Consider the following 26,205-nt stretch of genomic DNA (forward strand, 5'->3'; position numbering starts at 1 on the left):
TATTTCACAATTATGTACCAAACATACAGAAATTAGCTTTCAGCTCACTATCAATTCCATGATCGAGACCAGAATGGATTGTCTATGGAGTAAAGTTAAATAGCAGTTTTGGAGTAGAGGAGTTGTCATCAAAGATATTTCAACACCCCCCACCACCCCACCCCCAGCCATGTACTGGCTAACCCAAAAATACCATAAAAAGTTTACATCCTCAACAGAAGGCATGGGCTGAATGGCCTGCTGTGCTGTAATGACGATGACTACTGATTCTAATAAGAACTGGATATAAATCCTGGGCTGTTTAGCTGGAAATTAAATAGTGTATTTAAATGTTTATAATCTGTTCCTTCAGCTTTGTTTCAGTTGTGACTTAATTTAATTCATTTGGTTAATGGTGAGCAGAATGTACAAATAAGAGTTCTTGATTGTTACAATTGTCTGTATAGCATATCAGTCTGAAAAGCCAGTTTCTGTAATCTATACAGTAACAAATGTAAAGGATGATGCAAAACCTGTGTAGTTGAGTGAAGAGTGCAATTTTCTTTACCAGCAACATCAATTGAATTTAATGCAAATATTATTTGCTCCCATCATATACAGTCAGATTACTTACATTTGAGCGGCACCAGGCTATTGGTTATGAGAGCCAGTTACCTCCCAGTAGGGGGCACTGAATAGCAACAGAGCATGTACCTTGGCTGATTTTTCTCTCTTCCTTTCCCACCAGGAGACTGAGATTAATTTGAGCACTGCTGAAACCTCAAATGAATTGAGTTGATTAAGCACAAACCTAATGGCCAGTAAAATAGTAGGGAGCCCCGTCAGCACAGCTCCCCAACATAAGGAAAGCTTCCCAGTGGCAAGCTGTGAGGGGATTAGCTGCCTGCCCCAAGGAAGGGGACAAGCAATTTGCATAAAGGTCCAAGTAAGGGTCATTTTTCTGTGTGCCCTGCCACCACCACATGGGGAGACTGCAGTGTCATGGAGGCGGCCTCCCTGGGGGGGAGAGGTGGCCATTGGAGCCATGGGTGGGGAAGGAAGCCTTCGTGGCCCCAACAATCCCCCTCGAAGGGGTTTCCCCCTCTGACCTCAAAATTTTTAATTTACTTACCTGCCCAAGCTTGTAAGGTCTCCTATAGTAGCACCCACCACTCCCAGTGGAATGGCTGAAGCTTCAGAGCTGCCAGCCCTCTGATTGGGCTGGCAATGTCAGGAGCCTGCAGGCAGTCAATTAGGAGGACATGCTCGGGACCCACATATTGCTCTGCATTGCGATCCCAAAGCCCGTAATAAAATTCAGCCCAGTACCTCAGCTTAATCAGCTATACATTAGATTACTAGTTTGAAAGCAGGTTCATATAGTACCAGGTCAATACTGGAGCTACCTCAGCAACATGATCAGTAGCCATTGCGTTAGTTTTGACAAGTATGCCGATGATATTCAGCCCTACATCTCCTAGGTAACTGCGGAAATAGTGGATGCAGTGGTTATGATTTTCCAAAATTCCCTTGGTCCCAGAATGATCTTAGCAGATTGGAAGTTAGCAAATATAACACTGATATTCAACAAAGGAGGATCAGAAAAAACAGGGAACTACAGGCCAGTTGGCCAGACATCAGTAGTCAGGAAAATGCTGGAATTTGTTATTAAGAAAGTCTTAACAATGAACTTAGAAAATCATAGTATGATCAGAGTCAATATGGTTTTATAAAAGGGAAATCGTTCTTGATAAATTTAGAGTTTTTTGAGGACGTAACTTTTAGGGTAGATAAAGAGGAGTCAGTAAATGTAGTGTACTTGGATTTCTAAAAGGTAAAGGCAAGATAAGGGCTCGTGGTGTTAGAGTTAAGAGTTGGTGCAGGAGGGCGGGTTTTAGATGCTTGGATCACTGGGACCATTTCTGGGGAAGGTGGGACCTGTACAAGCGGGATGGTCTACATCTGAACCAGAGCGGGACTAACATCCTTTCGGGTGGGTTTGCTAGTGCTGTTAGGAGGTGTTTAAACTAATTCAGCAGGGGGAGGGGACACAAAATGTTAGCAGAATAGGGACACATCATAATACAGTAAAACAATTAAGTCAGAGGGAGTACAGCTGCATTAAGTTTCAGGGGAGTAAGACAAGGCTGGATGGCCTCTACTTTAATGCCAGGAGTATTACAGGTAAAACGGATGAGTTAAGGGTGAGGATTGACACGTGGAATTGTGATATAGTAGCCATCACAGAGACATGGTTGAGGGAGGGGCAGGATTGGCAGCTCAACATTCCGGGATATAGAATCTTCACGCGAGACAGGGGAGGGGGTAAAAGTGGAGGAGGCATTGTTTTATTAGTGAAGGAGTCAGTTACTGCAGTAAGGAGAGATGATATCTTGGAGGGGGCATCAAATGAAGCTTTGTGGGTAGAGCTTAGGAATAAAAAAGGGGCAGCCATATTGTTAGGTGTTTATTATAGACACCCAGATAGTCAGCAGGAAATTGAGGAGCAAATATATGCACAATTTGTGGAGGTGTGTAAAAACAACAATAGGGTAATTATATTAGGTGATTTCAACTTTCCCAACATTAATTGGGATAGGCATAGTGTTAAGGGCTTGGATGGAGTGGATTTCTTCAAATGTATACAGGAGAACGTTTTAGGTCAATATGTAGAGGGTTCAACAAGAGATGGCGCAGTGCTGGACCTAATTCTGGGGAATGAAGCCAGATAGGTGGCTGAGATGGTGGTGGGGGAGCACTTTAGTGATAGCGACCACAACATGGTACAATTTAAGCTTGTTATGGACAAAGAAATAGATAAGTTGCAAAAAAATGTTTTGGATTGGGGAGAGCGGATTTAAGGAAAATAAGGCAGGATCTGGCCAAGGTAGACAGGGAACAGCTACTTGTGGGGAAATCTACAGAAGAGCAGCGGGGGGTGGGGGGGTGGGGGGGGGGGGGGGGGGGGTGGCGTTCAAAACGGAAATGGGGAGGGTACAGGCTCAACATGTTCCCTCTAGGGTGATAGGAAGGAGTAACAAGCCCAGAGAACCATGGATGACCAGACATATTCAGGATACGATGAGAAGGAAAAGAGGCTTTTAGCAGGTGCAAGGGGGAGCAAATCAGCGGAGGCATTAGTGGAGTACAGACAGTGCAGGGTGGAGCTTAAGAAAGCAATTAGGAGAGCAAAGGGGGATATGAGAAAGCTCTGGCTGGTAAAAGTAGGGAAAATCCCAAGATATTCTATAAGTATATCAATGGGAAGGAGATAACCAGGGAAAGAGTAGAGCTCATTAGGGACCAAGGGGGCAATCTATGGATGGAGCCACAGGACATTGGTAGAGTGTTGAACGAGTACTTCACATTCATCTTCACCCAAGAGAATGAGGATGAATGTATGGAACTCGGGGAGAGGGACTGTGAGGTTCTTGAGCAAATTGACATAGGGAGTGACAAGGTATTGGAGGTGTTGACAGGCTTAAAAGTGGACAAATCTCCAGGTCCAGATGATTTGTGTCCCAGTCCATTGCGGGAGGCAAGGGAGGAGATCGCAGGGGCTCTGACACAAATTTTTAATTCCTCTCTGGCCACGGGTGAGGTGCCAGAGGACTGGAGAACAGCTAATGTGGTTCCGCTATTTAAGAAGTGTAGAGATAAGCCAGGGAACTACAAACCGGTGAGTCTCATGTCAGTGGTCTGGAAACTATTGGAGAAAATTCTGAAGGAGAGAATCTATCCCTGGAGATAGGGATCAGGAATAGACAGCATAGCTTTGTCAGAGGAAGATCATGCTTATCAAATTTGATTCAATTTTTTGAAGAGGTGACCAGGTGTGTAGATGAGGGTAGTGCAGTTGATGTAGTTTATATGGATTTCAGCAAAGCCTTTGACAAGGTCCCACATGGGAGACATATAAAGAAGGCAAATGCACATGGGATACAGGGTAATTTGATAAGGTGGATTCAAAATTGGCTTAGTTGTCGGAGACAGAGGGTGATGACAGAAGGATGCTTTTGTGACTAGAAGCCCGTGTCCAGTGGCGTACCACAGGGATCTGTCCTGGGTCCCCTATTATTCGTCATTTATATAAACAACAGAGATGACTATGTGAGGAGTAGGATTAGTAAGTTTGCGGATGACACAAAGATTGGCCGGGTGGTTAACAGTGAGGTTGAGTGTCTTGGGCTACAGGAAGATATAGACAGGCAGATAAGTGGCAGATGGAATTTAACCCAGAAAAGTGTGAGGTGATACACTTTGGAAGGAGTCATTTGACAAGGAAGTATTCAATGAACGGCATGACGCTAGGAAGTTCTGAGGAACAAAGGGACCTTGGTGTGTGTGTCCATAGATCTCTGAAGGCGGGGGGGGGCATGTTAGTGGGGTGGTGAAAAAGGCATTTGGGACACTTGCCTTTATCAATCAAGGCATAGTTTACAAAAGTAGGGTGGGCATGTTGGAGTTGTATAGAACCTTGGTGAGGTCACAGCTGGAGTACTGTGTGCAGTTCTGGTCACTACATTATAGGAAGGATGTGATTGCACTGGAGGGGGTGCAGAGGAGATTCACCAGGATGTTGCCTGGGATGAAACATTTAAGTTATGAAGAGAGGTTGGATAGACTTGGGTTCTTTTCGTTGGAGCAGAGAAGACTGAGAGGTGACCTGATCGAGGTGCACAAGATTATGAGGGGCATGGACAGGGTGGATAGGAAGCATCTGTTCTCCTTAGTTGAAGGGTCAGTCACAAGGGGGCATAAGTTCAAGGTGAGGTGCAGGAGGTTTAGGGGGAATGTGAGGAAAAATCTTTTTACCCAGAGGGTGGTGACAGTCTGGAATGCGCTGCCTGGGAGTGTGGTGGAGGCAGGTTGCCTCACATCCTTTAAAAAGTACCTGGATGAGCACTTGGCATGTCATAACATTCAAGGCTGTGGGCCAAGTGCTGGTAAATGGGATTAGGTAGGTAGGTCAGGTGTTTCTCATGTGTCGGTGCAGATTCTGCACTGTGTAATTCTGCAATAATATTTGCATTGTTAGAGGATTGGTTAATGGATAAGAAGCAGAGAGTATAGATAAACAGGGCATTTTCAAGTTGGAAGGCTGTAATAGTGGGGTGCTCTAAGGATCGGTGTTGAGGTGTTTACAATCTATATGAATGACTTGGACAGAGAGACAGAGTAATGTATCTAAACTGGCTGGCAATACAAAATTAGGTGGGAATTTAAGCTAGGAGGAGGACACAAAAAAGCTGCAAAGAGATATAGGTAGGTTAAGTGAATAGATAACAAGGTGGCTGGTTGAGTATGATGTGGGAAAGCATGAGGTTATTCACTTTGGTGGTGAGAATAGGAAAGCAGAATATTTTTTAAAAGGTGCAAAACTTTTATACGTAGATGTTCAGAGAGACTTGGGTGTACTCATAGAAGGAACACGTAGCATGCAGGTAAAGCAAACATTTAGGAGGGCAAGAGGATTGGAATACAAGAATAAAGAAGTCATTGCTACGATTGTGTACGGCTTTGGTGAGACCACATCTGGAGTACTGTGCATAGTTTTGGTCTCCATATTTAAGGATATACTTGCCTTGGAGGCGAGTACAGCGACAGTTCACTGGATTGGTTCACAGAATTGTTATGGCGCAGAAGGAGGCCATTCAGTCCATCATTACTGCACTGGCTCTCTAAATGAGCATTATGACTTAGTGCCATTCTCCCACCTTTTCCCTGTACCTTTACACATTGTTTATATGCAAATACCCTGTTGAATGCCTTGATTGAACCTGCCTCCACCACCTTTCTAGGCAGTGTATTCCAGACTTGAACCACTCACTGTGTGAAAAAGTTTTTTCTCACATCACATTTGCTTCTTTCGCAAATCACTTAAAATCTGTGCCCTCTTGTTCTCAATCCTTTTACAAGCAGGAACAGTTTCTCCTTATCTACTCTATCTAGCCCCCTCATGATTTTGAACACCTCTAGCAAATATCCTCTTAGCCTTCTCCTCTCCAAGGAGAACAGTCCCAACCTTTCCAATCTATCTTCATAACTGAAGTTTCTCATCCCTGGAACCATTCTTGTAAACCTCTTCTGCACTCTCTCCAATGCGTTCACATCCTTCCCATAGTATGGCACCCTGAACTGTACACAATACTCCAGCTGAGGTCTAACTAGTGTCTTATATAAGCTCAGCATAAGCTCCCTGCTCTTGTACTCTATGCCCCTATTAATAAAGCTCATGATACTGTACGCTTTATTAAATGCTCTCTCCACCTGTCCTGTTGCCTTCAATGATCTATGCACCCAGGTCCCTCTGCTCCTTCACCTCCTTAAGAATTGTACTCATTTTTTTTGTCTCGCCTACCAAATGTTCTTCCTACCAAAATGCATCACCACAAACTTCTCTGCATTGAACTGCATCTGCTGCCTATCTGCCCACTCCACCAACTTGTCTATGTTCTTTTGAAGTTCTACACTGTTCTCACAGTTTACAATGCTTCCAAGTTTCGTCCCCTGCACACCAAAATCTAGGTAATTAAAATATATAAGGAAAAGCAAGGGTCCTAATACTGATCCCCGGGGAACTCCACTACAAACCTTCCTTCAGTCTGAAAAATATCCATTGGCTATTATTCCCTGCCAATTTTGTATCCATGTTGTTATTGTCCCTTTTATTCCATGAGCTATAACTTTTCTCACAAGTCTGTTATGTGGCACTGTATCGAATGTCTTTGAAAGTCCATGTACACCACATCAACCCTCTCTGTTACCTCTTCAAAAATCTACAGCAAGTTAGTCAAACACGATTTCCCCTTTAGAAATCCATGCTGGCTTTTCCTAATCAACCCACATTTTTCCATTTGACTACTAATTCTATCCCAAATGATTGTTTCTAGAAGCTTCCCCACCACTGAAGTTAAATTGACTGGTCTGTAATTGCTGGAGTTATCCTACCTTTTTTGAACAAGGTAATGTTTGTAATTCTCCAATACCCTGGCACCTCCCCTGAGTCTTGGGAAGACTAAAAGATTATGGTCAGTGCCCTTGCAATTTCTACTCTCACTTCCTTCAATATCCTTGGATGCATCTCATCTGGTCTCAGTGCCTTGTCAACTTTAAGTCCTCTGTTACCATGGCTTGGGTAGCCTCTGCTTCCTTGGTAAAGATGCAAAGTATTCATTTAACACCTTAGCCATGTCCCCTACCTCTATGTGTAAATCGCCTTTTTGGTCCTTAATCAGCCCTGCTTCTCCTTTTACTATTTATATACCGACAGAAGGCTTTGGGATTTCCCTTTATGTTGGCTGCCAGTCTTTTCTCATAATCCCTCTTTGCTTCTCTTATTCACTTCTTCACCTCCCCTCTGAACCCTCTTGGTTCTCAATTGTATTTTCTACCTGACACCTGTTATAAGCACACTTTTTCTTCTTTATCTAAATTTCTATCTCCTTTTTCATTCAGAGAGCTCTGGATTTGTTTGCCCTACCTTTCTCTTTTGAGGGAATATACTTGACTGTGTGTGAACCATTTCCTTTTTGAAGGTAGCCCATTGTTCAGCTACAGTTTCTCCTACCAACCTTTCATTCCAGTCTATCTGGCCCAGTTTCATTCTTGCCCCATTGAAGTTGGTTCTCACCCAGTTAATTATTCTTACTCTGGATTGCCTATTGTCCTTTTCTACTGTTACCCTAAACCTTACGATACAATGATCACTGTCTCCTAAATGTTCCCCCACTGATACTTAATATACTTGGCCCAACTCATTTCCAGGAACAGGTCTAACAGCGCATCCTTTCTTGTTGGACTAGACACATATTGCTGTAGAAAATTCTCCTGGACACAATCTAGGAATGCTTGTCTCTCTCTGCCCTTTACACTATCCAGTCTACATCCACCAAGTCCTCATCCTATGCACCACTACTCTATATTCAGATAATTTAAACTCCCCCATCTTACTACTCTATAATGTCTGCATCTCTCTGTAATTTCCCTGCAGATTTGTTCCTCTACATCCTTCCCACTAGTTGGCAGTCTATGGACTATACCGAGCAATGCATTTGTATCCTTTTTGTTCCTTAGCTCTAGCCAAATTGATTCCGCCCTTGAACCCTCTGGGACTTCCTCTTTATCCAGCACTGCAATATTCTCCTTAACCAATACTGCCAACCCTCCTCCTTTTCTTCCTTTCCTATCTTTTCTGAACACCTTGCACCCAGGAATATTTAACACCCAGTCCTGCCTTCCTTGAGCCAGGTTCCTGGGATGAGAGGCAAAATACTGCGGATGCTGGAAATCTGAAACAAAAACAAAAAGCGCTGGAAAAACTCAGTGGGTCTGACAGCAGTTAAGTCTAACAGAATTAAGAAGACTGACGGGCAATCTCATTGAAACATTCAAAATTCTGGAGGGGCTTGGTAGGGTAGGCACTGAGAGATTATTTCCCTGGATGAAGAATTTAAAACACGAGGGGGGCAGACTCAGGATATGAGGTTGATCATTCAGGACTGAGATGAGAAGAAATTTCTTCACTCAAGGGATTGTGAATCTTTGGAATCCTTCAACCCATAGGGTTGTGGATGTTCCATTGTTGAACATATTCAAGGCTGAGATGAATAGATTTTTGATATGTCAGGAAATCAAGGGATATGGGGAGTGGGCAGGAAAACAGGGTTGAGGCAGAGGGCGGAATTGTCCCAGGTTTGCACTAAGTGTGGTGGCGGGCAGGTAAAACAATGTTTACCTGCCGGCCGCAATGGCAGCTTCTTGCCAAACCCGCTGCACTAATTATGCATTCCTGGGAAACACGCCGTTTCCATGGCAGGTGAGCTCTCATTCACCTGCCACACCATCGCCTCACTGCTTCATCATGTCGGGCGCCATATTTAAAGTGCAGCCACACACACACCTCTTACTACTTCCAGCCCATGACTGCTGCACAAAAGACATGGCCCCGAAAAGCAAGAAGACCTCAGGTTGAATTATGCATCCCACGAGTGCCTTTTGGATCCAGTGGAGGCAGTGATGTCCTCTACCTCCACTCTGGCCACAGGATGGGCAGCAACATCGCTAATCCGGCTTGGGAGGTGGTGGTTAGCGCCAACGCCTTGCAAAAGAGGACAGCTACCCAGTGCCGCAAGAGGATGAATGATCTCCTCCATTCCACCAGGGTAAGTCACTCTTCTCATCACTCTCAACTCTCACACTCACAAACCCATCACACATCCACAGGGCCCTCACTCACTGGCAGTTCAAGGGACATCACCATTCACTCTCTCTCACACACCTTCGTTGTCCTCACTCCGTCCATGGGACCACTCACCACTCACACATGCCAGTCATACTTATCATCTGGCCTGACAGGCACCCTGCTTACACTCTCGCTATCTGTATTCATGCAGGACAAGATGGCACACATTAAGAGGGAGAGGTCGCAGACTGGTGGAGGAATGCCTGAAATCAAGGTCCTCGTGGACTTTGAAAACAGAGCCATCAAGCTGGCCGGTGAGGATCTGGATCATTCCTGTGCTAATGGTGAGGTCAGTGCTGCTCTACCAAGTGAGGATCCAGCAGTGCAACATTCATCAGACAACCATGCTGTGAGTGATGTGTCCTCTTTCACAAGCTACTGCCATGCACTAATTATCTCTCCTTGCTTTTGTAGGCACATCTGGGAAACAGCCAACAGAATCCACAACCCAGGGCCTCCAATCAAGACCGAGGGGAGTTCGGAAGAGGAATCCGTTGAAACCATCTCTTAAGACCCGTCACAGCGCTCACTCACACCCTCCACCAGTGCAGAGACACACAACTTGGCGGAACTTAATTTTAGAGTCGCCTCAGGATCACAATCTGGTGAGCACATAGCACTTTCTGATCCACAGCAGGGACTTCCCAGGTGTCTGACACTGGGAGGACTGCTGGAGGCCATAAATTTGCTGATTCAGTCAGATGATGAGCCTTTGGACTGGATCATGTCACAGTTGCTGGAGCTGCAATGGCAAGCTCGGGAACATCAGAAAGGGATGTCCACTGCTCTCCTCAGATTGCAATGCACAATGGAGGAGTCCATCCGTCTTCAGACCGAGGTGATAGTGCCAGCATGCTAATGCACTGAGGTCAACACCGGTAGGATGGCGGCCGCCATGGAGACCTTGGTCCAGGACGTCACTGCTGCGCGGGCTGAACTCCATCACCGATGCCATAGTTGGCCTCCAACAGTGTGTACGCGAGAGAGGTGTGGGGCAGCCTGATCTCACTCCAGCTATCCCTTATCCTCAAGCCAGGGGCCTTTGGGCACCCATAGGGAGGAGGATCAGCAGGTGTACCCCCCAGGGCCATCCATCCAGGTGACTTTGGGAGTCTCCGACCCATCCGAATCCCCTCTTCCTGTGACCTCAGCAGCTCTAGCTCCACAGATTGAGGAGGGTGCCACTGCCACACACAGCACCGCCGACACATGCCAGGGATACTTATCATTTGGCCTGGCAAGCATCCTGCTTACACTCTCTCCGTCCCTCTTCATGCAGGGCAAGCTGGCCGGGGTCCTCCAGTCTCAGCCAGCCAGAGGACACCTACCAAGGTGCTCACAGACAAAGCGTATCAGTCAGTAGGCTGCCTCCACCTCCAGTGTGGATGTACGGGGTGCACCAAGACACAGCAAAGGTTAAGAAGATGTAACTCTTTTGAGTCAAAACAATAAACTAAATGAGCAAAAAGAACAAGCACAGCCCCTAAGTCAGGTCAGCTGTAAAATCAAGGAAAAACTGTAAAGGAACCTTACAAACATCAAACTAAGATGTGATTAAAGGGGTCAACAAAACACCCCAGACCCCGCGGTGCCCACCGAGCACGGAAGGCCTCGATGGTGCCGGCAGACACCGCGTGCTCCCTTTCCAGGGACATCCGGCCGCGAACGTAGCCGCGGAAGAGGGACAAACAATCGGGCGGGACTCCCCCGTCGATCGCCCGCTGCCTGGACCTGTTGATGGCCAACTTGGCCAGGCCCAGGAGCAGGTTCACGAGGAGGTCCTCCTCCTTCCCGACCCCCTTCCGCACCGGGTGTCCGTAGATCAGGAGCGTGGGACTGAAGTGCAACCAAAACAGTAACAAAAGATTTTTTAAATAACTAAAAAGGGAGTGCAGCCTAAGACACCCTATATACACGTGGTCCACGGACTCCACAAGACCGCAAAAAGAGCAGGTGTCTTGGGAGTCCGTGAACCTACACATCCTCCTATTGTAGGGGACTGCCGCATGCAACACCCTCCAACCCAGGTCCCCGATAGAAAGGGGGAGAACTCCTCCGTAGAGGGCCTCCCATCGGGGGCCTCCGCCGCCGGACGGCAACAAGGCACGCCAGGGCGTGTCCGGGCGGCGGACCAGGGCGAGAAAATGGAAGGTGTGCAGCAGCAGTCCGTACAGAAAACCCCTCCGCACCGTGCCAAATGGCACGGAGGGCATGTCCCCGAGGCGGCTCATATTATTGCGGGGCACCGGCACCCGAGGGAGGTTTCGGGGCTTGGGGCCAATGTGGAATTCCGTCCGAACAGGGGAACGTTCAGCTGGAAGATCACCGCGCACCTGAGCCACCTCCAGACCTAAAATGACTTCGGGTCCGAGCACGACCGTTTTTAGGTCTTGGATGGCATCGGCTGCGACCTGGACACTCACTGACGCGCGACGCGCCAACTCCTGCGGGAGCATCCAGCCCAGTCCTCCGCCACCCAGCACGTCCCCGACCCTGGTCACCCCGGCAGCCACAGCCCTCCTCTCCGCCAGCCACTGAAAGGGACGGAGGGGCGGATTCCTGAGCAGCGGCTCTCTGACGATAGCCACTACTCCTGACGGGGGAGAGCTGCGTCGCGTGGCGACCACGTTCCAGACTTTGATCAGGTCCTGGTAAAAGACGGGCAACACCTGGAAGGAGCCGAGGCCCCTCTGATCTACAAACAGGAGCTGCACGTCGTAATTCAGGCCGTGCACCTGGCGGAAGAAATACGTCGCCAGGGCACACCATCTCGGAGGAGGCTCGACGTAAAGGTATCGCTGCAGGGTCTGAAGACGGAAAGTCGCCACCTGCGTGCGTAGGCACACCAGCGCCTGACCGCCCTCCCTAAGCGGGAGACTCAGAACCTCAGCGGCGACCCAGTGCAATCTTTTGTCCCAGAAGAAGTCGACTAGCATTCTCTGGATTTTCGCGACAAAGTCCGGGGGAGGGGTCAAAGTGACCAGCCGATACCACAACATGGCGGCGATCAGCTGGTTTATGACCAGAACTCGACCCCGGTAAGACAGCACTCGGAGCAGTCCTGTCCAGCGCCACAGGCGAGCGGTGACTTTCGCCTCCAGTTCCTGCCAGTTGGCCGGCCAGGATTCCTCGGCAGGGCAGAGATGGACCCCCAGGTAGAGGATGCTGGTCCTGCTCCAGGTGAAAGGCCTGAGCTCCTCGGGTAGGGGATCCGTCTGCCACGGGCCGACCAGGAGTCCAGAACATTTCTCCCAGTTGATCCTGGCAGAAGAAGCCGCAGAGTAGACCTCCTGGCACTCGCGCATCCTCCGCAGGTCAGCCGGGTCATTAAACATTAGGAGCACGTCATCGGCGTATGCCGAAAGGACCACCCCGATGCCCGGCCCGCGCAGAACCAATCCCGACAACCTCCTCCGCAAGAGGCGCAGGAAAGGCTCCACGCAAATAGAATACAACTGGCCGGACAGGGGGCAGCCCTGACGTACCCCTCTCCCAAAGCGAAGGGGCGCTGTCAGGGACCCGTTAACCTTCACTAGACACTCCGCGGCGGTGTACAGAAGTCGGATCCGGGCGACAAAGTGCGTCCCGAAACCGAATGCTCGCAGAGTCCCGAGTAAATATTCGTGATCCACCCTGTCGAACGCCTTCTCCTGATCAAGGGACAGGAAGGCGCTCGACAGACCAGCCCTCTGGGAATGGTGGATTATGTCCCGGACCAGATGGACGTTGTCGTAGATCGAGCGGTCCGGGACGGTGTAGGACTGGTCAGGGTGGATCATGCGGTCCAGCACGGTGCCGAGCCGAGAAGACATGGCTCTGGCGAATATTTTATAGTCCGTGCTGAGGAGGGAGACCGGGCGCCAGTTTTTAAGTAGGCGGAGATCCCCCTTCTTCGGCAACAGGGCAATCACGGCTCTGCGCCACGAAAGGGGCTAAGAAGATGTAGTTGCACAGCCTGGGCATGGGTGTTAATCACTTGTACATAACACTCACTATTGTAAATAAACACCTAAGAATGTCTCCCTGCCCATGGCTCCTTGTTCTGATGAGCAGTGTTCTTGTCTTTCAAATGTGAAACCTTTCTACACACGATAAAGGCAGCTGTCTCAGTCCAGGTCCTCTTCCCTGTGCTTTGTGCAGCCTTCAGACCAAAATGGTGATCCAGCCTTGTGCCCCCTGGGCATATTCATGATGCCTGCACCTTGACGGTGCTTGTCATTACTGCCAGAATGTCATGGGCAGGCGCCACAGATTTCCATCATACTTTCTGTGTGCTCTCAGTACCTTTTAAGGTGGGGCTGGCCCCCATCTCTTCAGCATCTGTGACCAGTAACACTGTGCTCCTGATGGAGTCAGGTTCTGAAGAAGGACAGATGTTTTTAAAGTTTCATGGCTGCATCCCTATGTTATGACCCTGATCACAGAGTGTAAGCAAGCTACCCTCGGCCAGGAGTCAGACATTCCCAGAGGCTATGTGAAGATCTATGGAGCGTCCTCACTGCATGTCATTGTCATCCTTCTCCAATCATGCGTCTATTAGGGCCTCCACTTCGTCTCCATGACAGAAGCATTCTCACAGAGGATATTCTGCAGTAAGCCAGAGTGGAGTCAAATGTTCACAGATGCAACGTGAGGACTTATGGTGTCTCCTCACTGCATGGGTCGTCATCATCCTCCAGGAGTCTAGCAGCTGTGAGGGCCTCCCGAGTGCGCCTGCCTCGTCTGGCCAGTGCAAGGGCCTCATAGCCGTCATCGTCGTCTTCGAAGACTTCCTCACTCTCATCACCGTCGATGTCCTCCTCTTCGGAGGGGACCTCCAGCTCCTGCATCTCCTCCTTAGCCCGCTCATCATCTCATTGCAGCACCAGGTTGTAAAGGGCACAGCAGATGATGACAATGCGTGACACCCTCTGCGGACTATATTGCAGGGCTCCACCAGACCGGAACCTCATCTTCAGCATCCCGATGGTTTGCTCCACCAAGTTGCGAGTTGCAGCATGAGCCTCGTTATACCGACGCTCTGCTGCAGTCTGAGGCCACTGCACAGGTGTCATCAGTCCTATCCTCTGCAGGTAGCCCTTGTCCCCTAGGAACGAACCCTGCAGCCTCTGTGGACCCTGGAAGAAGACGTCAGGGATCTGTGACCGACTGAGAATGTAGGAGTCGTGGACACTCCCTGGAAACTGCGCAGACCTGCAGGATGCGTTTTTGGTGGTCACACACCAGCTGCACATTCAGTGAATGTAAGCCCTTGCAGTTGACATAGTTGACCCCTTGTTGCAATGGAGATCTGAGTGAATGCAGTTGATTACATCCTGCACCTGTGAGAAACCCAAGATCTATGCGAATCCAATCGGTCTTGCATCCTGGCTTTCTTGGTCCCAGGCGAAATGTACAAAGTTGTGTGCCCTTGCGTACATGGCATCCGCGACCTCATGGATGCATTTGTTGGTGGAGGCTTGGGAGATTCCACAAAGGTCACCTGTGGAGCCCTGAAAGGAGCCACTGGCATAAAAATTGAGCACCACAGTCACTTTCACGGCCACTGGTAATGGATGACCTCCATGGCACCAAATCCTGCAGCAGCTGGCAGATGTGACTGACCAGTTCTCTAGACATGCGCAGTCTTCAGCAACACTGGTTATCGGTCATCTGCAGGAATGAAAGGAGCCATCTATAGACCCTGGGTCTAGCCAGGCGCTGACTAACAATGGCTCGCTGTGGCTCTTCAGCATCATGTGTGGGAGCCCCAGCCGCCCCCTTCTTCCTGAGGGTGCTGCTCCTCCTGCACAGCCAGGCACCTCCGTCACTCTCTTCTCCATCGTCTCCGCTCTCTGTACACCACAAGGCATGCAGCTAGTTCACCAAGCTCCAAGCTCCTGATGTTGTACTCCTGCAGGATGAAAGAGAGAGATGCATGGGTTAGCTTGGGTATACTAAGAACCTCTCTTGGTTAAGTCTGAAGGCCCCTTGACGCATCTGGAGAGTGCTGGCCACCACTTGGATGGCCAGAGTTTGGAGCGCTGCATGGCTGCCCGAAATCCCACACACCTCCACCCTACTCCACCTGACCGGTCGACGGCAGCCTTGACCACTGGACTGCATGCAGTGCTCTCAGTCAGGCACAGGCTTTCTCCTAACTTGCACTGCATGATTGCGCTGTTGGATTGAACCACAGGGGAGACTGGTCCAAACCGGGATGATGACGTTGCAAGGGTCTGTGAGTGCCTCAACCAGTGACTGCTCCATGGCCAACTTTAGCAAGGGTATTGTACAATGTGCTCAGTCATCCAACTGTTCTGCAGTCCACTAAAATGCTCATTACTTTGCAGTCTGTGCCCAGAGAGGTGAAAAGCTCTGGAGCACTTGGCGGCACTTGTATGTCTCTGCATTGCTTGAGTGGGCAGATAAGTTAGAAGCCCGATTCCACACATATCATTGTGGCTGTGTCTGAACTGCCTCAGCTGTCACTTTACATGAGGTTTCTTGAATGCGTGGCCATTTCCCTCCCTCCACCCCTCTTGTGCACTGCCTTCAACCGCATGGGAGCCCTTGCCCCAACACCGAAGTCACCTCAGCCGCAGGGCAGCCCTTGCCCCCACGCCTTCAATGCACCTCAGCCTTGAAGTTCACCTTGAAGGTGAGTGCTGCGCAACGTTACTGTGTACTCTCCTCCAAGTTCCCCTCAAAGTGCACGCCTTATATATGCTGTTGTGAAACACATTGGCCTGATGGGGGGGGAATGATTTTGGTGGGCTGGCCTTATGCAAATGTAGTACAATGAGGTTCTCGACGTCTGAGGGCGGGAAACCAATTTCTGGCCTTCTCGCCATATCGTCTGCTCACGCTGCCAAGCATGCCTGGCGCCAGCAGGCACAGACGGTTCCACGCAGAGTATCAGCCACGATCATACTGAATAACAGAGCAGACTCGAGGGGCTGAATGGTCTCCCCTGCTCTTAGTTCTTATGTTCTTAATACTCTATCACCATGCTCCAATTCAATAACAGAAAAGCCTAGGTCATCATTTTCAACCTCTGTCATAAACAGCAATTCCTTGCAACAGATTTAATTTCTTCCCCTCCTTCCCAACTATACTCCAAATCTTGTTCAACCTAAGACACATCCACAAAGTCCACATCCTATTGACCACTCTCTTCCAATACATAACATTATCCACCTCCGTTTGGAGCTTAGACCATCCAATAGTAAAACTCTTAACCATGATTTGATCAGATCCAGAATCAATTATTCCAATCCTCCATGTTGTCCAAGAATGTGCCATTCTTATAGTTAACTTGCCCATCATCCTGTCTCTTTACTGACCCACAACTCACACGGGTTCTTTGCTTCCCCCAATAAATTATATTTGACCTCCCTACCCAAAATTTCATATCACTGTACAGCTTTGTCCCAGTCAAGGTGTTTGTCCCCTCTGTGAAAATTTAGTACTTCTCAAAATCCATCTTCTTAACTAAGCTTTTTGTTGCCTCTACAATCTATCCTCATGTTTCCCCATCTACTTCCCTTTGCAAAGTGATATTTATTTTAAATTATTACTTTAAAAATAAACAAGTTCAATGAAGCAGACCTGTCTATCTGAAGTGCATGAAGTCATCACATACGCGGGTTGCAAGGTTTCCCAGCAGTTAATGCAAACCTCAAGAATTCCAAGAAAATAAAATACAGTGAACCATTGGATGAAAAACAGAAATGAAGCTGAGACCAAAATGGGCACATTACTGAACAATAGAGAGCATTCCTCACTGAAATTCTCTCTGATGCAGCCAACAGGAATGCCGCGATTAGCAGAAGGTAAAGTCAGAAAGCTTTTAGGAGGAGAACGTCATGGGTTTTGGGGATCACTGTGGGGGGAAATTAACATCAAAAAGGTTTCAGGGGTCGGGACCACTAATGTCAAATTTTTCAGGCTGGAGATAACATGTCAAGGATTTCAAGGAGGAAATCAATGTCGGAGTGTTGTGGGGGGCTGACGTCAGAAAGGTTTCAGGGTGGGGAGGCTGAGATTAAGTAGGGGAATCTGGTTCTCATTGTTTACCACAAATTTCCAGTTCAACGGTTTGACTAAAATGAACAGGAAGTTATAAAACTTGGTACTAATAAAGTTCAACACATCTGCTGAACATCAACAAACTTGACCTTGTTTAAAAGAACACATTAACCAAATCAAATTGTCCAGACTCAATCATTGCAGCTTTGTACTTTTTGAGCTGGTGAAGTGGCAAGGGGAACAATATTTTTACAATTCATATGCTGTCAACAATCACATTAAATATGTGCAGTCCCTGTAATTTAAGGGTTAGAACAATTGCTTCACAAAATCTGGAAGTAGGAGGGAGGGGTGGTGGGGGTGATTCTGTGACTTGACTGTAAAACAAACCAAAATGTGACTGGAACCATTACTTACATGTGACCATCAACTCAGCACTTGCACTGACTGAGTGAGAGCCGCTATACACATTGCAAGTGTAAGTGCCAGAATCTCCCAATTGAACATTGTGCAAAGTCAAAGTACCATCCGGTGAAATGTAGATGTGCTCCCCATCTGTTCTTAGAGCGATTCCATTCCTGTTTTAGAGAGATAAACAGGTCCTAAATTGCTTTTTTCTGCAATTGTTCCTCTTCCGTTTATAGGTATGCTCTTTGAAAATGATAGAAAAGTCTTTTTTGGATAAATCACTTGCTTGTTTGTGGGGGAGTAGGCGAGGGAGAGAAGAAGGGGCATAATAAATGATCAAACTGTTCTAGCAATAGAGTAGGAAATGAATTTGGTCTTCAGTTGATGATTGTTCATACCGCTTCACACTCAGCTGGGGTGTTAGATATTAATGAGGGATGCCTCACAATAATGGAGAATTACTCGATGGGGGAGTGAATAAAAGGAAGCAAAAAAAAAACTTGCATTTATATAGCACCTTTCATAACATCAGGAGTCCCACCCAGCCAATTAGATACTTAGTGATGTGTAGTTACTGTAGTGATATAGGAAATGCAGCAAGCCGATTTGCAAAGAACAAGATTCCACAAATAGCGATGTCAGTCGAGGGATAAATCTTGAGCAGGGCACCGGGATAACTTCCATCCCTCCCACACTGTTCTTCATCAAAGGTGCCATGGGCTCTTTTATGTCTACACATAAGAGGCTAGCAAGGCCTCAGCTTAACATTTGATCCAAAAGATGGCACCTCCAACAGTGCAGCACTTCCTGAGGACTGCATTGAGACTTGAACACAAGACTCAGGGTCAAGTGCTGCCACTGCTTTGCACCAAGGAGTGCAGACAGATGATGAAAGAGAGCCACTAATTGGTACCAATCATGAGGTCAATGGGATTAAAACTATTTAAATCTCCTCCCCTCATACAGGGTCAAAGTGTGCTGTGCTTTGGTTTATTTCATATTGTCCTTGTTACCTTGTCCATCGTATATTGGCATTAGCAGCAGACACCACACATAGAAATTCTGCTGTTCCTCCTGAGGCCACACGTAGATTCTGTGGAGGTGTTGTAATCTTCAGGTCTCCTGATGAAGACAAAACTCATGTTAGGTTTTTTTAAATCTCAATTAATTTTATTTGCTATTTCTCTTGGCATCAGGAGAAAGGGAATGCCCACTAGACAGCTGGAAACTTTGTCATGCTGCTCTTGTCACTGCTTCCCTGGCATGGATGAACACAGGCAACAGGAGAAGTTCTCTTATCCCACTTTGAGACTGTTCCATCTACAAACCTCCCAGAGAACTGAGAAATAAATTCTTAACAGGAAGACATGACTCTGCCACGCACAGTCAGGATTATCAACATCTTTTAATCATCAAAAGAAAACTGCAACAGAAACGGGCAGCAGATTTCTATTAAGTGCAGGGAGGGTTATCAGTTAAAGGCTGAGGTCCTCATTGCAAGAATGCAAGGAGATGGGTGGGGATGGGTCCATATACAAATTGCAATTAAAGCATGTTCAAGGGCATGTTTTCTGTACAAAACATCCTAAGCGACATAACTTTCTGTACAAAACTCACTCTTGCAGTTCTGCCATTTTCCAGGTCTCTATAAAATCCTTGTAGGTATCAACAATGTTACATTTCACAGCTGTATTGTGAAGGAACAATAAGTTTCATACCAGGCTTGATACTGCTCCCCAGGCAGCTGAACTGGGATAAAACACATGCCGATCCTGTAAATGCCAACATACTATCCCCAATATCACCCGCATAACATGGCTGTTCTGGGTGCAAGTAGAAGGTGTTAAAGATATAAACACGACAGATAGGAAAAGAACCTCTGGTCCATCCAGCTTGACCCTCACTGTTGCAATGCATCGTGTATTCATGACACTCCCCACCCATCTGAAACCATGTGATGACCTGGAAGAAATGTAAAACCAGATAAAATCGCAGACCAATTTGGGAGAAAAGTGACCTAAACTGAAAGGATCTCCTACAAAATGAAGCTGCAACCAACTCCAAAATGATGCCATAAAAATAACTGAAAGAATGACATGTGTTTTAATTAATTACACAAAATCAAATTGGAACCTTTCTCATACAATCCCAGTTGCAGGTTCTGGGTTTTTATCCATGCCAATTTAAACACAAGTTAAATTTAGATTGGCTGAATTGGTTTAAGTTCATGCACAGACAACTGATGTTGAGCCAGCGGCTAATCACGCTAGTTAGTGAGTCACATCCTATTGGCAACCCTGAGTTTGTCCAGCGTGTAGCTGAGTCAGAGAGACCAGGAATTTCTCGGTTTGATCCCCAATTTGTGAAGTGATTGATCTCAGTTAACAGTAGGCAACCTATCATTAGTCTCAATGTCGCTATGGTGGGGAAGAGAAAAACTGGCCAGGATTCCTGCTCCTCATCGCTAAACTACCTCTCGGGTAAAAGTAAAAGGTCCCACAACATTATTTCAAAGAGCAGGGAGTTCTAGCCAGTATTATCACATTGTTGTTTGTGGGGTTCTTGCTGTGCATGAATTGGTTGCCACGTTTCCTACAGTACGACAGTGATTACACTTCAAAAGTGCTTCATTGGCTGTAAAGTGCTTTGGGGTATCCTGACATCATGATAGGCCCTATAGGAATGCATGTTTGTTAAACCCAAAAGATGGTACATCTGACAGTGCTGTGCTCCCTCAGTACTGAATGGGAGTGTCAGCCTGGTTTATGTGTTCAAGTCCCTGGAGTGGAGCTTGACTGAACCAAGGCTGAGCCATGCTATCAGTGCAGGCAATGCGGGGGCGGGTGGGGGGGGTGGGGGGTGAGAAGAGGAGGCATTCAGGCATATTTGTAACACAACCCATCTTTCCTGGCTTATTTATTATGAACCTTGAGCAGTGTGAGGGAGAAACCCCCACTGGCTAGATACAGCAACACAAACTGTGTGTGCTTAGGACAATCTTACAAAACTAAAGTAGTCTTAAAAATGCAAAGTTGACATTGTAAAAACCTTTGACCTTAAGTTCCACCATCATCCTTTGTACTGGTCCCACATTATTGTGAGCAACACAGACGTATTCCCCTACATCGCTTCACTAAGAGATAAAGCGTAAAGACTGGTCATCCAGCCGACTGAGGTGAGGCCTGGTTGCCAATTCTTGTGCCGTTTCTCTCCCAGAACACCCGTGGTCTTGGCAGTCCTTCAGCCGGGCAGGTCAGCTGTGCTGAGAACCCAACCCGAGCTTCAATCACAGACAAACTTGGTCGGATGTGAGTAGCAGCAGGGCACAGGGAACAGCAGAAGAGACAAATCAAATATAGAATGCCCAATGTTCCCAAAGAGAATCATCTGAGGTTATAGAAACAAATTAACCAGCTTATCAATCAACATCATTCAGGATTTTTAAAAAAAACACAATAGTGATCTAAAGAGTTTATTCTCTACAGCCAAGGGAGAGGAGGGGTTGATAAACAGGGTCTCCTCGTTGAGGTATTCTCAATAGAATCATACAGCACAGAAGGAGGATATTCAGCCCATCCTTCTTGTGCCAGCTCTTTGAAAGAGATATCCAATTAGTTCCACTCCCCTGGCTCTGTTTCAAAGAGAACAGTCCAAACTTTTCCATATCTCTCCTTGTATCTGAGGTCCCACCTCCCTGGTAACATCCTGGTGAACTCCTCTGTACCCTTTCTAAGGCCTTTGCATCTTTCCTGAATAATTGTCACAATATTCTAGCTGAGGCCTAACCAGTGATTAATAAAGTTCGAGCATTATCTCTTTACTTTTATAATTTATTCCTTTATTTATAAACCCTGAAACCATATGCTTCTTTAACTGCCTTAGCAACTTGCCATGACAACTTTTAGGATTTGTGTAGAGGGAAACCTGTGTCATCTACACATTTTCAAAATCATGCCATTTACGGTAATACCGTCTTTCCATATTAGCCCTCCCAAAGTGCATCGCTTCACACTTCTTGCACTAAAATCCAACTGTTAAGCTTCTGCTCATTTTACCATCCTGTCTAGCATCCTAAAGTCTACAAAATTTAAATAAAGGGGTCAAAATTGGAATGTGGAAGGACTGAAGTCACAGAATCACACTGTGCAGAAGAGGCCCTTCGGCCCATCGAGTCTGCACTGACACGTGAGAAACACCTGACCCATCTACCTAATCCCATTTACCAGCACTTGGCCCATAGCCTTGAATGTTATGATGTGCCAAGTGCTCATCCAGGTACTTTTTAAAGGATGTGAGGCAACCCGCCTCCACCACCCTCCCAGGTAGCGCATTCCAGGCCGTCACCACCCTCTGGGTAAAAAAGTTTTTCCTCACATCCCCCATAAACCTCCTGCCCCTCACCTTAAACTTGTGTTGCCTCGTGACTGACCCTTCAAATAAGGGGAACAGCTGCTCCCTATCCACCCTGTCCATGCCCCTCATAATCTTGTACACCTCAATCAGGTCACCCCTCAGTCTTCTCTGCTCCAACGAAAACAACCCAAGTCTATCAAACCTCTCTTCATAACTTAAATGTTTCATCCCAGGCAACATCCTGGTAAATCTCCTCTGCATCCCCTCCAGTGCAATCACATCCTTCCTATAATGTGGCGATCAGAACTGCACACAGTACTCCAGCTGTGGCCTCACCAAGGTTCTGTACAACTCCAACATGACCTCCCTACTTCTGTAATCTATGCCTCGATTGATAAAGGCAAGTGTCCCATATGCCTTTTTCACCACCCCACTAACATGCCCCTCTGCCTTCAGAGATCTATGAACAAACACGCCAAGGTCCCTTTGTTCCTCAGAACTTCCTAGTGTCATGCCATTCATTGAATGCTTCCTTGTCAAATTACTCCTTCCAAAGTGTATCACCTCACACTTTTCAGGGTTAAATTCCATTTGCCACTTATCTGCTCATTTGACCATCCCGTCTATATCTTCCTGTAGGCCACACAGTTAAGCACCCGGCCACTCTTTGTGTCATCCGCAAACTTACTAATCCTACCCCCCACATAGTCATTTATGTTGTTTATATAAATGACGAATAATAGGGGACCCAGCACAGATCCCTGTGGTACGCCACTGGACATGGGCTTTCAGTCACTAAAGCAGCCTTCTGTCATCACGCTCTGTCTCCGACAACTAAGCCAATTTTGAATCCACCTTATCAAATTACCCTGTATCCCATGTGCATTTGCCTTCTTTATAAGTCTCCCATGTGGGACCTTGTCAAAGGCTTTGCTGAAATCCATATAAACTACATCAACTGCACTACCCTCATCTAAACACCTGGTCACCTCCTCAAAAAATTGAATCAAATTTGTTAGGCATGACCTCCCTCTGACAAAGCCATGCTGACTATCCCTGATCAAACCTTACCTCTCCAAGTGGAGATAGATTCTCTCCTTCAGGATTTTCTCCAATAGTTTCCCTACCACTGATGTGAGACTCACTGGTCTGTAGTTCCCTGGCTTATCTCTACAACCCTTCTTAAATAGCGGAACCACATTAGCTGTTCTCCAGTCCTCTGGCACCTCCCCCATGGCCAGAGAGGAATTAAAAATTTGGGTCAGGGCCCCTGCGATCTCCTCCCTTGCCTCCCTCAGCAGTCTGGGACACAAATCATCTAGACCTGGGGATTTGTCCACTTTTAAGCCTGCCAACGCCTCCAATACCTTGTCACTCCCTATATAAATTTGCTCAAGAACCTCGCAGTCTCTCTCCCCCAGTTCCATACATTCATCCTCATTCTCTTGGGTGAAGACGGATGTGAAGTATTCATTCAACACTCTACTAATGTCCTCTGGCTCCACCCATAGATTGCCCCCTTGGTCCCTTATGGGCCCTATTCTTTCCCTGGCTATCCTCTTCCCATTGATATACTTACAGAATATCTTGGGATTTTCCTGACTTTTACCAGCCAGAGCTTTCTCATATCCCCTCTTTGCTCTCTGAATTGCTTTCTTAAGCTCCACCCTGCACTTTCTGTACTCCACTAATGCCTCCGCTGATTTGCTCCCCTTGTACCTGCTTTTCCTTCTCATTGTAACCTGAATATCTCTGGTCATCCATGGTTCTCTGGGTTTGTTACTCCTTCCTATCACCCTAGAGGGAACATGTTGAGCCTGTACCCTCCCCATTTCCTTTTTGAAAGCCCCCCCCCACTGCTCTCCTGTAGATTTCCCCAGAAGTAGCTGTTCCCAGTCTACCTTGGCCAGATCCTGCCTTATTTTACTAAAATCCGCTCTCCCCCAATCCAAAACATTTTTTTGCAACTTATCTATTTCTTTGTCCATAACAAGTTTAAATTGTATCATGTTGTGGTCGCTATCACTAAAATGCTCCCCCACCACCACCTCAACCACCTGTCCGGCTTCATTCCCCAGAATTAGGTCCAGCACTGCGCCGTCCCTTGTTGGACCCTCTACATATTGACCTAAAACGTTCTCCTGTACACAATTCAAGAAATCCACTCCATCCAAGCCCTTAACACTATGTCTGTCCCAATTAATGTTGGGAAAGTTGAAATCACCTAATATAATTACCCTATTGTTATTGTTTTTACACACCTCCACAAATTGTGCACATATTTGCTCCTCAATTTCCCGCTGACTATCTGGGGGTCCATAATAAACACCTAACAATGCGGCTGCCCCTTTTTTATTCCTAAGCTCTACCCACAAAGCTTCATTTGATCCCCCCTCCAAGATATCATCTCTCCTTACTGCAGTCAACCAATCGTGATTCCACCTTGTGTGAATAATAATCTTTGATGTGGTCACAGATCAGACACTCATTTGTAAAATGAATCTCAGTTCCAACATTACCTCTACAAGAGAGTCCAAACATCAAATCACACAGGTAAAAAAGACTGGCCACAACACAGTCACTCAGAGGCAGACTCTTACTTTGACATTACTTTGCGACACTATTCAGCAAATGTAAATGAGATCATGCAGGAGTCAGTAATTTTATTTTTAGATCTGTTTTTTTAAAGAGATTCATTGGGCCACCTTCATGGCACTAACAGTGAGATGGTAATCTCGGTCTCTGGGAAGAGTGGAGCAGAGGATTGGGGCTCCCAATAAGGGAGGGTACTGTGTGTTGGGATTGCTTTGGGAAGATTCCTATAAATATATTTTTTGAAACGGAATTGGCTAGATTGAATTTTATTGGATTCGCAGGCTTCATGATTAGCACAAGTTTGGACCCGAAAACAACACCATAAGAACTAAAGAACATAAGGAAATGAACTGTTGACGAGTGTCAGTGAGTGTCAATGATCTGATTGTGTTTCCCAATGCTACATTCTGATTAGAAAAGTACACACTAGCTTAACTCAAAAATAAGTTTTTCAAATAAATAAATCAAGATGTTATTAAGGGGAATGGAGGTGCATCGAAAGTGGCTGTGCAGTCACTTTAACATCTGACATCAACTATCAGGAGGAAATTTTACACACGGGGAATGAAGGTCTGAACTAATCCACCAAACTGGTTAGCAAGAACACGGCGTACAGAGGTCTTCAAAGCACAGGTGGAATACTAATGGGACTGACTTCTTTCGGCCAAATGACCTTTTGTTCTTGACTTTTCTAACATTCTTACTGTGTTCATACTAGTGCAGGGATTGAAGGCAACCTGTGAGAATTGTGGATAAAGAATATTTGCACCAAGATTATCTAACTGCCAAAAAGAGAGTGCTTTTCAGGATAGTTTCTCAAATAAAACCTTAGCTTAGGAATGACCTCTTAGCACATTCATACAAGTTTGATCTGTCCATTATTTTGAAAAGAGTTTACAGTACCATTAATGGATAGGTTTAATGTTTCAGATCAAAACTCCCAATGCAAAAACTGTACCTTGAACCTTAAGCTGAACTTGACGAAAATCCTGATCACGTCCATTAGATGCGTGACACGTGTATAATCCAGCATCTTGTTCTCGAACCCAGTTGATTGCTAATGACCCATCTGAGTGCATGATGTGCCTGTATGTGAGAAACAGCAAAATCAATACAGTTAACAGGTCAGCAAAAGCCAGCTCAGGAGACAATCATCCCTGCCTTCCCTTCCAATTTGCAATTCCAGAGCAGTACTGAGGGAATGCTGCACATTCAGAGGTGCTGTCTTTCAGAGGAGATGTTAAGCTGTGGTCCCATCTGCCCTCTCAGGTGGATGTAAAAGATCCTATCGCATTGAAGGGCAATTGAGTTTACCTCCACATCCTGGTCAATATTTATCCCTCAACCAACATCTCTAAAACATTATCTGGTCATTATCACATTGCTGAATGTGGGAGCCTGCTATACACAAATTGGTTGCCCCATTCCTCATATTACAATAGCAACTATACTCCAAAGTCCTCCATTGGCTGTAAAGCATTTTGGAATGTCCAGAGGTCATGGAACATGCTGTATGAAAGCAAATCCATTCTTGTTTTTTTAAGTTTCTATTGACCATTCTCACTCAACCACAAGCTGAGTAACAACAAAGTGAACAGTCAGCAATTATCAAGTAC

General features: G+C 46.6%; 1 protein-coding gene across 1 annotated transcript in view; it reads right to left on the reverse strand.

Moving 5' to 3' along the window:
* LOC144693405 (papilin-like) overlaps positions 1-26,205 on the reverse strand; it is a 52,710-nt gene that overhangs the window by 4,051 nt on the left and 22,454 nt on the right. Inside the window, exons 9-11 of the mRNA XM_078563284.1 lie at positions 25,548-25,675; positions 18,655-18,763; positions 17,651-17,811 (exon numbers count right to left, since the gene is read on the reverse strand). Of these exons, the coding sequence (XP_078419410.1) occupies positions 17,651-17,811; positions 18,655-18,763; positions 25,548-25,675 (398 nt within the window). The remainder of the gene's footprint in view (positions 1-17,650; positions 17,812-18,654; positions 18,764-25,547; positions 25,676-26,205) is intronic.

The sequence above is a fragment of the Cetorhinus maximus genome, chromosome 18 (genome assembly GCF_964194155.1).
Source record: "Cetorhinus maximus chromosome 18, sCetMax3.hap1.1, whole genome shotgun sequence".
Taxonomy (NCBI): domain Eukaryota; kingdom Metazoa; phylum Chordata; class Chondrichthyes; order Lamniformes; family Cetorhinidae; genus Cetorhinus; species Cetorhinus maximus.